At 34.3% G+C, this 11,580-nt stretch overlaps 1 protein-coding gene across 1 annotated transcript; it reads right to left on the reverse strand.

The window, feature by feature from the left end:
• Window positions 1-3,555: 3,555 nt before the first annotated feature.
• LOC144567063 (lysine-specific demethylase JMJ703-like) lies at window positions 3,556-9,785 on the reverse strand. Its single transcript, XM_078317103.1, has 12 exons — window positions 9,626-9,785; window positions 8,714-8,985; window positions 8,562-8,633; window positions 8,364-8,441; window positions 7,804-8,262; window positions 7,392-7,622; window positions 7,139-7,300; window positions 6,461-6,829; window positions 5,104-6,199; window positions 4,902-5,005; window positions 4,589-4,786; window positions 3,556-4,025 (listed from the first exon to the last, which is right to left on the reverse strand). The coding sequence occupies exons 2-12, from the start codon at window positions 8,981-8,983 to the stop codon at window positions 3,762-3,764; spliced, it is 3,303 nt and encodes a 1,100-aa protein (XP_078173229.1). The 5' UTR covers window positions 8,984-8,985; window positions 9,626-9,785; the 3' UTR covers window positions 3,556-3,761.
• Between the last annotated feature and the right edge of the window lie 1,795 nt (window positions 9,786-11,580).

Here is an 11,580-nt window from a genome sequence, read left to right on the forward strand (position 1 = left end):
AGTAGAAAATCACTATTTTAGTTTACCTATCTAAAAGAATAGTAAAGGAAATCTAAAACACATGTAAAATTTAGTTCACTATAGTCTAGAATATTCACATGAAGTGATTTTCTATTCATTTAAAAAAATAGTAAAAAAATTCAAAAAAAATATAAAATTTAATTTACAAATATATATTCGTATAGACTATATTGAACGGTTTAAATCAATCATTAAGATTTTCAAATCAAAAATTTGAGTCTACAGCGTGGAACAATATGCAGTATGAATAGTACCGTAGCCTCACTCTTGAATTATATATACCTTTTAATCAAAACATGTACACAACTTTTTATTGACTGGATAAAATGCGACAGTTTTGTGGTGATAATTTATGTGATACCTTTTTTAACCAACAACTAAAGAAAACAAGTATTTTATTATTTATAAACAAAAAAAAATCATAAAAAGCCATATAAAAAATAGCCATACACAAGGAAGACGAGATGTGTATCCATGGAGTGTAAATTGCCATACACAAAAATGTGGTGTTTGTTTGTTTTTAAATAAAAACTGTGCTCAAAACAGTTGAGCATATGTGGAAATTAAACAAAAAAAATTACATAAGAAAAAATAAACAAGAAAATAAAACAGTTACAAAAAATGTGGTGTTTGCTTCCTTTCTTTGATCCAATCTTCGATGAGCATATATATAAATCCTCGCATTATCACATCTCTTGACAGAATATAAATAAAGTTGGAAACTTAGATCTAATTTAATACCTGATCAAGCCCTTGGCAATTATTGCTTTTATTTATAAAACCAACCCCTTCATTATGTCTTCTAACTTCTAAGTTCTAAAGTGTGGTAATGTATAATGTATAGGATTAATCTCATCTCAATATTTTGTTTAAAATGGTTCCTTTTTCTCTGACAGCCCACGCGTATTGATCTGAAAGATGCGTCTTATTCCCAACTTTTGTGTCGGCCTGTTAATAATGTAAAATTTACAGAATGCCAGTGGGAAAACAGAACTTGTGACAACGGGTATCGAAATTTACAGACCGCAGCCACTGGGCCGAGCAGTGCATTAGAAATGTGACCACTTATTTCTAAACAGGCCTGTCTAACTTAGCCTAGCAGTGCATTGGAGCCTCCAACTTTGGGCTATATAATGTGCTTTATAAAGAGGCCTTTATAACTTCACACCCATTTCATCCGTTTTCAATGTTCAAAAAGTCTATCCGACCCACTCATGATCTCCTTTTGAAAATGTGATCAAAATTTTATATTTTTTTAGAACTTTTATACTATTTTTTAAGGAAGCGTCTAATTGTCTACAGCGTGTTGTCTACAGTTTATCCACATAAAAACTGTCATTTAACTTGCATCAATTCTGTAAAATTACTAATTCAATGCTGTAACTTGTATAACAAATCTTATAAAAAACGCACTTTAAATTTCTAACATTCAGCGTGACCACTTTGTGTACTTGCAACTTGCACAACTTGCCAAACTAACTATACTTGATGCAGGACCACTTGATGTACTTCTCTAACTTACAGTTTTAAAACTTTCTAGAACATTTTAAAATTGAACTACTTCTCAAACTTGCAGTTTTTTCAAAATAATCCCGGAAATTATACAAAATTAATTTTTTTAATCAAATTTTCTTTTTCAAAATTAAAATTAATTTTAATTTTTTTGAAAAAAAATTCATAATTTTTTTCTTCAATTATTAATATTTATATATGCATCTATATCATATAAATTAAAACTACACATAATTTATTGTGGTTTAAAAGTGTAAACGGTCGGACACGAATAGTTAAAAATTTTACCGTATCCTTATTCGTTATAATTTTTCAAATACAGATACGAATACAAATCGGATAATTTAGATAATTTTTCGGATTCGGATCCGGATAAAATCAGATAATATTCAATCCGTTTACACCCCTATGTCCAAGAATATTTTCATATATTGATCATATTGATCGATTCAGATTAATTGTTTGAACTTTAAAATTAAAAATATAAATATAAAATAAAGGGTAAATTTCGCTATAGGTCACTAAACTTTGTTATTTGTCACGAATTGGTCACTCAAGTTTGATTTGTCCCTTTTGAGTCACTCAACTTTGTTATTTGTTCCAATCAAGTCCCTCTATTTTTTCCATCCAAAATTTTAACGGAATATGCTAATTCCGTTAGTATTTTGGATAAAATATGCTCATTCCGTTAATATTTTGAATGTAATGAGTATATTCCGTTAATTTTTTGGACGTAATAGGAATATTCTGTTAAAATTTTGGATGGAAAAGTATAAAGGGACTTGATTGGAGCAAATAACAAAGTTGAGTGACTCAAAAGGAACAAATCAAACTTGAGTGACCAATTCATGACAAATAACAAAGTTTAGTGACTTACAGCGAAATTTATCCTAAAATAAAAGATATTTTTCTTATAACCCAACTCATATAATAATTATATTATTTTATTATACTATATTTCTACTAAAATATTAAAGTTGTGTCCGGGACCATATCATGTCGATATTTTTTTTAAAATACTGTATCGTGATTCAGGGATGGCAACGGTTCGTTATGAGTTGGACTCAACTTAAACTTGTCACAAGTTAGTTTGTTTGAATTACAAGCAAGCTCGCTTTATAGGTCCGAGTTGAAATCTTAATTTAAAATTGTTACGAGCTGGACTGAGCTAGCTCGCGAGCTGGCGAATTGGCTCGCTGGTTCTGACTGGACCTTGTTTTAAAATAAAATAAATTTTACAAATTTTTTGAACCGAGCTAAATAATATAAAATGCACACAAATTCATAGGAATTTACAAATGTCTAACCGAGCTAGCTCGCAAACTGGCGAGCGAGCTAGACCTCAACTTGAACTTGTTCATTCTAGATCTAGTGGCGAGCGAGCTAGACTCCAACTCAGTCCAATAATAAATGAGCTACTAGCGAGCAAATCAAATACGAGTCACCATCGACCACAAACCACAAGTTTTTTTGCAGCCCTAATCGTGAATTATCATTTCATGTCGAATACTCGTATCCGCATAAATATAAATAACATTGTAAAAAACTCCACCTCACAGTATCAGCAGTTCATACGATTCTGTTTCTCCCTTCTCATCCACTATTTTCGTAACAAAACGAAGAATACATTTATGTATTATTCAACTACTATGGTTACTTACGACTTACGTTGCTTTAATTTGACATATTTTGCATGCCCACTTGGTCTTATGTATTATTTAAGTACTATAATTTGAGTTGCATTTGTCAGTTTTTGTATGCTCAATTGAATGCTTTATTTATTTTAAATTTGTTTCTTTTATGAAGAAAATGAGAAAGTAAATAAGTTTCATTTCATTCCATTAACAGTGAACCAGTTTCTGTATCTACTAATTATCAGATTCAGAGATCTTACAGCTCAACAAAGTTGTGCACTTTGACCTTAGTTTAATTTTGTCTAATAATTAGCAATGCATACAGAAACAAAGCCATGTAGGAGAGGTGATTCAGTGGTTCTCTAAATCAACAAATGCACCAATAAGATTTATTTAAACACCCAACTGATAAGCATTTGTAATTCATTGATGAATATATTCTGAATTGATCTCACTACGAAGCCGCAATGTCACATACAAAGAACAAAATCTGTAAGTTTACCCTATTAATGTGTAATGTCGCTCAGCACGTGTACACTACATTGCTTGAAAAAATTAACAAAATGAAAGAAATTGTATGAACTATATATGCTATCAACATTGAAATCTTTCAATTTGTTTGTTTATAAGAAACAATGCCTCTTGCTTGGGAATTTCATTCGATAAAATACTTCGCAATGCTTGCAATTCGTCTGGGTTGGCTTTCTTTAAGAGCATTTCTAAAACACTAATGCTACTTGGAAGAGATTTTTCAAATTTTGGGGTGGGGAATGGTGATGTGGCAGGTATCTGTTGTGCATTAGGTCTTGAACTCCAATATTCGGTGCACACCTGATCTCGATCTAGTGCCTCTATTGCCTGTTCAAATCAAATCAACAAGAAATTAACAAGAGAAGTGCGCCTAATATAGTTTTGATCCAGCCTAATGCACAAGTTCTACAAATTTGAATTAAATTATGATATATATGATTTTCATGAAATGATGTTCTGAACTGAGTGGGTGATTTAAACATGTTCATGTCCCCCATCTATCATAGCTTCCGGTGTGAGTCTTTTTTGTATAAACAGTAGTGAAGCACCAAAACTGTTATCCAATATTGACCATAAATAAAACAATAATCATCACGTCTCTGATAAATTACATTCTCTACTTCCACAGGAATTGGCAGTGTAAACTACATTTAAAATTTACCTCATAATAGTTTATTTTGTAAGGCGCATGTTTGTGGGCAAAAAGCAGCCCCCTCTATACAGTTTGTCACTGTAAACTATTTCGACTCGCGACTTTAATGTTAAGTGGTGCTTCATTGATTTTCATTTTCTTTTGTTATTGTCACTAGCTTTCTCTTTGATAAATAGAAGTTTGACCAAAAGGTCGCCATGGTAAATATCAAAAGAAACTACAATCCAAGAAACTATACCTCAACAATGTGAGGTGAGGTTAAGCCAAACATTTGAAGGCCATCTATGGATCCAGGAGGTTGCAATATGGTAAGCTCAGTTTTTCCTTTTATGTGTTGCTTCCTGATTTCCACATTTACCCTCTCTCTCACCATCTCCCAGCATCTCATGGCTGACACGTGTGCGAAAACTTCATTTCTAGATTCTTCTACTGTAACCTGGAAAATTTATCATCAATCATTTGAGTTATCATACTAAAGCAGTGTTATTTGTCACAGTAACTTCAGTTCGTTACAATTATCTATAGTAAAAAAGTTGAGATAGTTCAATTACCATAAATAGTGGCCCCATATCCCCACCATCCAGAATTTCTGATATGTAGTAGCACATCTTTGTTGGATCAATAACGCTGAAGTACTTCACTCTACTTTTGAAACCTACACACCAGAAAAATTCAAATGTAAATATGCCACAGAAAAAAAAAGAAAGATAGAAAATAAGTTACAGGAGGTAAAAAATTACAGTTGAGAGTAACCTTTAGGGTATATGACCTGGCCTGTACACCATTTGTTCCCAGACAAAACAAACCCATACTCTAGAAGCTCAACTGTGTAGTAAATTTTTCGAACAACACTGGCAACTCGTGGGCCACCCTTGTTCTTACGCCACCTAGGGTCAGGCTTACAAGATAGTGCCACTACCACTGATTCAGTTTTAGGAGCTGATTCAGAAGTCGTACATTCAGATGTACTTTCAGAGGTAGCTATCGCCAACTTTTGATCCAACAGCTGAGATGAATTCAACTTCGGATCATCCTTTACCGGCACTATATCCTTGCAAGTATGGTGCAAAGTGGCATCACCATTAGAGGCCAGAGCATTTTGTAAGATAACTGTTGAAGTAGGAACGGCCTGCATTGTTTCTTTTTTTGTTTCTTTAGATGGCACAGTCTCCTTGTCAATTCTCAAACTAGTCAACTGAGACGAAGAGTTTGTTGGATTTGATCCCGAGCTCTTGCATTCTTCTTCCTTTTGTTGGAATTGGGTTAAACTGTTTGGCAAATTATTAATCCTAGCACAAGTATGCTTCAGAACCAACAAACTTGTAGGTTTATTCTCAACTTTGGCAACTACCTTTTCACCCTTGCCAGGCTCTGTACTTATAAACCCTTCTTTTTTTATCCCATTGTTGTTAGTCAAACCCTTTACCTCTACTTTAGGAACATTGGCTATAGTATGTTTTCCTGTTTCCTTCTTTACCTCTTCTTTCAGAGTATTTCTAGTATTCCCTTTAGAGATGCACGAACTGAGACTGAGATGTAGGTGTGACAAGCACCACCTATGAACAGCACTCAGCTTGCCGGAGACAGCATCAGCTAGGATGTTGAGCTCAGCTGTATCATACCGAAAGAGAAAGAAGCGTGTGCTCCAGTCACATGTGCACAGATCCTTTGCATGCAAGAGGCAAGCGAACCGATCAGGGTTGCATGTGCAACCTGCAGCTGAGAGGTGCAGATCATAGTGGCACACCACACATTCTCGGTCGGTTGAATCAAAATCAGGCTCCATCTTCTTAGGTTGAGAGGGGTTGCATAGGTTTTCTCTCCTTTCACACTCTACACCAATCCGTGCCTGGACAGAGAAGGTAGGTTAGTACAAGTATCTAAGTTTAGAAAATGTTGAAGCTTTGCAAGAATGCCAGAAAGAAAATAACAGTTTCATAGCTTAAAAATAACAGACTAGTAACAACTAGCATGTAATTACATTTAAAAAAGAAGTGTAGTCCAAAAACCTTATATTATCCAAGTATGCCCTTTTAAGAGAAAAGATTATGAAAACCTTATTTGCTCCTAAAATAACAAGGTTATCTCGGTTTCAATCACTTAGACCAACCTTAAGAGCTCTGGACAGTATGCCATTGGGCCCAGATGCATTCTTCCAACGCAAATTATCTTCACTGTTATTCTTCATAAACATGATCTCCCACCGTGCTCTGACAGCTTCACTGGAAGCCCCCAGGAGCAACTTGTCATGGGAAACTGAAATCTTGCGTGCCTGCTCCCTGTACATCTCAATTGCATTCTGGCCATGCGGCAGCCAATCAATAGGCGCCACATTGACAGCCTCAGCACAGTTGAACCCACAGTTGAAGCCTGCATGGTACGCTCGCGGAAATGTGAGAACAAATTCACCCTCACGTTGGACGGAACGGTATACAGGCACACCCTCTTGCTTTAACAGTGAGGGTGAAAACTGAGTTACCTAGAAAGAAAAGGAAATGAAAAAAGAAGAGTTGCTGCTTCAGCACCGGATATAAAAAAGCAAACATTTTGGTAAGTAGCAGGCCCATACCACTTGTACCATACTATTATCAGTAATCACTATTATTTAGTATTTATCAAACTTAGCTACTTGTTGGCTGGTTGTTATTTGCTAATTAATTGATTAATTGACACTAGACCAAGGTATTGTTTTGAGAGCTCAATCGATATGTAATTCAATGGTTAGCCAAATAACTTATAAAACTCAAATCAGTGCCCTAGGATAATTGTCAACGACAAGAATACTCACAAGATTGTGAAGCAGGTCAGGTTGTTCCTCAAATAAATCTGGCAGGTACTTCTTCATGGCAGCCTCCAGTTTTGGAGCATCAATTCCTGGTACACCGTACCAAATCTTTGGTGCACCCCAGTGCATATAATTCAGTGAATAAAAGTGGTGGTCCTCCACGTGCTGTCAAATTAGCACATATACCCAATATCTTTATCAAATTGTCAAGCATAACTGTTGCATATACATGAACTTTTGAGCTTTAGCTCCTTACCCAGCAAAAGGATGAGAAGCACATGCCCACATAGAGCCATGGTACCAACACTCCAGAAATATCGCCACTTTCAAAGGAAAGAACTGAGCCAGAAAGCTTAGGAAAGTTATTCAAATTCCAACCAGATTTTATGTACTCATCGTCAGTTTCTGATGAATTTGTTGTTGAGGCGACACTTTGTGGGAATCCACTTCCAAAACTTTTGGTTTCCAAATCAGCTCCATACAACACCTAAGTCAAACAGAGAAATGAAAATTTGTAAGAATAGTTAATGACTTGGATGCTAAGAACAAATTGCTAATGAACTTGAACTAGATTTATTCTAGAGAAAGATCACCAAGCCTGCATGTTTCTTTTTTCCAGGTAATAATTGCAATACGAATTCAACAATAAATTGCATTTAGTACAGTACCTCTATCTCAGCAGTTGGTTTCTCTACAATCCGCCAATATTCTCCCTCAATATTTTCAACCGAAGGCTCAAACCCTGGATTGGCATCGCCTCCGAAATACTCTCTCCTGAAATCATCAGCATATTTCTTAAATGTCTCCAAGGTGAACTCTGGACCTGGCTCGAACCCAAATCTCTCAACAGCAGAAGGGTTCATCCTGGCTTGATTGGTGCCATTTTCCACAACTTTTCTTCGCTTCCTCATGGTGTTTTGGCTTTGGCAAGACTTACTCATTGCTCCACGATTTTGGAGTTCATTTAACCTCTGCACACGGGTTACAAACTTAGAATTTTCCCAAATATTTTTCGCTTTGAGTTGACATGGAGGCCTCCATGACCATGGTGGAACGATGCGGCAGATACCATACGGCTCTGCATACGGCCGTATGCTCTCTATGTAGTTAAGTGTATCTTTGAACTCCTGGTAGGATAATTGGAAACAAAATTAGCCAAGACCCAAATTATGCCAGTAATTATAAATTTGCTATACTGAAGATAAAATATACAAATTAATTTCATTACCTCCTCTCTTGGATAGAATACAGGAGCATCGTCGACAGAAGGCCTACATGCACTGTCAGGTTTCCATCTCGCCACGACCTGTCATAATTTCAAATAAACTTTCACCTTAGATAATTAAGACTAAACCTACTTTTGTAAAGAAAGTATATATAAGAGAATAAGTTAAGCAAAAGAAAAATAAAAAAATGATAAATGTACTTTTTGACAGTTCAAACATTCTGCACATCCACGAAGAACCCCTTTAGGCAAGCTATGACCCAAAGGCAAATCCTGTTTGAGATTGAATTTATTATTAATTATAAACAGCAGTCAGAAGCAAAAGCAATACTCAAATTTTTTAATGAATATACCTCTGAGGTTAGTGAGGTATCTTCTGCACAATTATCAAACTGGCTGTAGTCAACCGACCTTCTATTCCTGCGTGACTTCCTCTGATTCTCAGTTCTAGTTATGGAAACAGATTCGCTTGTTGAAGAGGAAACGGCAGTAATGCCAGTATGGGCCCCACTGTCTTGGGTTGCACCTGGTGAAAAGGAAGGGAACGGGCCGAAACCTGGTGGCAGGGCCGGATCTGACTCGTGGTTATGCATAATAGTAGGAACACATTGGTTGCCCAACATAGCTGGAAAAAATAAATTTGGTAAATTAGTAATTCAGGTTGGATTCTTATTCTTTGAAGACTAAGATAAACCAAGCGTAGAATTAACTGTGACTAGTTAGTAAAATTAAATAAGCAAGCATGCGAAAAAGAGCTAGAAAGACAAAGGGGGTCAAAAGTAATATCTAATTAGTAACAGGTAGAAGATGATTTTAAAGGGACAGCAAATTTGCAAATTTTGGAGTTGATGAAATCAAGCCTTACCAAGTAAGCAATAACAATCACAGAATGAAAATTATATATGAAATAAATACAATTGCTATTGAAAAGTTGTTGAATGGAAGCCAAAGCTTGGCTAAAAGGCAGAACAAGTTGTGGGACTTAAAAAGCAGATCTGCATCTACCTCCTAGAACAAAGATCGATGTTCCTATTGAACTGAATAAATCAACAATCAACCTACCTATTTACAAAAATTAATTAATTAATATTTGATGTCCTTATCTCTAGCTCTAAATTTTTCTTTCTTTTGGTTTCATTGACTAAATAAACAGATATTATTTCATTGATTAAAACATTATGGCAAACAAGCCTTAATTGTCCAAATAAAATTAATCAAAATATTTATATTTTGGTCTGCAAATTGAGGTGGAGGAGAGAGAGCACCTTTTCGGCGAGTACAGAGCGCCCCAGGAGGGATGCAGCCAATTCGATGGCAAGATAACGTGAAGTGCCTCTGACCTCACCGGAGATATTTCGTATAAGTTAGGGATTTAGAATGTTCACGAGTGCCACGCTGGCAGCCCTCCATGCTCGCCGGGAGTGTCCTCCTAGAAAGAGGGGAAGACCCAGGCACGAATAGGTGGTTAACTTCGATTGACAGGATCATTTGTGGCCGCGTGTTGTGCTGTAGTCCGTATTTTCAGCTCCAAGTAAAAGATAGGAATGTATCTAGGCTTGTTAAAAATCTGTGGGAATTTCATATATACCCTTCAAACACTTTGAAATTTCGTCATTTTTTCTGATATCATATTTATCCTTAAACTCACAAATTCATCCATTAATTATCTTTTCTATTAAACTCATTTTAAATTTATAAAGTACTCATTTTATTATTTATTAAAAAATAAAAATATATGTAGCATATTTGAGATAAATATTTTGTCCTCAAATTGAATAGTATTTGAATAGTTATTGAGGATAAATAGTTCATTTTCTTATTTGCGATGAACATATAAACTTATAGCTAAATGTCACTGTGTATGCTTATGATAAGAGAAATAAACCATTCACCCATAAAATCCGACCAACTCAAAAACTAAACATTTTTTTACTCATATTATATATTTTTATTTTATTAATAAAAACTAAAATAAGAACTTTATAAATTTTAATGAATTATTAATATAAAAGACAATATATTTGAGAACAAACTATCAGTGGGACTACAGTTTTCACCATGAACAAACAAAAATTATCTGCGTATCTATTCTAATACGTGACACAAAACTGACTTAGCAAAAACAATTTTCTGTCTTTCTAATTCTGATATAATCATATGATTTCTGTAAATATATAGTTTTGAATTTTCAAATTATTAGACATAAAGTCAGTTCATCTTTTGGTTAATATCTGTGCTAATAAAAAGGTGTATTAGTTAGAGATACGGGTATATTCTTAATTTAACATTTTGAAATATAGATATAGAAGAACAAAATAATATATAAAAATTATTCAATATGAAAAAAAAATTCCTATCAAGCAAAATAAAGATAAACAAATTCAGCGATCGTAAGCACCATATTATTTTTAATTATGTTGATTCAAAACATAATTTAAAACTCTTCTAAAAATTATGGTAATGAAAATTCAATTATATTATGCGTTGGGTCCGGTATATTTTTTTCATCGATAACTAATTTGTATCTGACAGATTACTGAATTTCAAATCCCCATCAAATTAAATAAAATTTAAATATGTCATTTTTTATGAGTATGGCTAATATAACATCAGTGTCATTTCAGTCTATATAACACCAACTCCAAAACCTATCAAATCGAGTTCAAATGGTGAATCCAAACCTATCTACTTCATTAGTTGTGCATTTACATGTAAAATTTATAAGTTTTTGAGTTTATTTGATATCAAGTCAAGCGGTCAAATGTATAAGTTTTTAAGTTAATTTTAATATATTTATTTTTCAATTTTTTTACCGCTTGATTTGATACTAAAATAACTCAAAAGTATAAAAAGTTTGTATATAAACGCATCACTCATAAAGTAAATTAATTTGAACGGTTTCGATTCACCATTTGAACTCAATTTGATATAATTTGAGATTAGTATTATATAAACTGAAATGACAACAGGTTCCTTATACTTTCAGCATTTCTGTGAGTCGGGTGTTTATTGTCAGACTTGTCGTTTTTCCTTCAATTTCATAGGAATTTCGCCCGAATATTTTCAGTATTTCTGCAACTTCTATTACGAAGAATACCGTGCAGCGGACTAGTATGATATTGAGTGGGTAAATACTTTTGACTCGTTTCTCGTTCCACAAAACATAGTTTGCAGAAGATCAAAAGTACCTTGGACAGGGACGCGGGTATTCGGGGTTGGC

Source organism: Carex rostrata, chromosome 16 (genome assembly GCF_964058835.1).
Source record: "Carex rostrata chromosome 16, lpCarRost1.2, whole genome shotgun sequence".
Classification (NCBI taxonomy): domain Eukaryota; kingdom Viridiplantae; phylum Streptophyta; class Magnoliopsida; order Poales; family Cyperaceae; genus Carex; species Carex rostrata.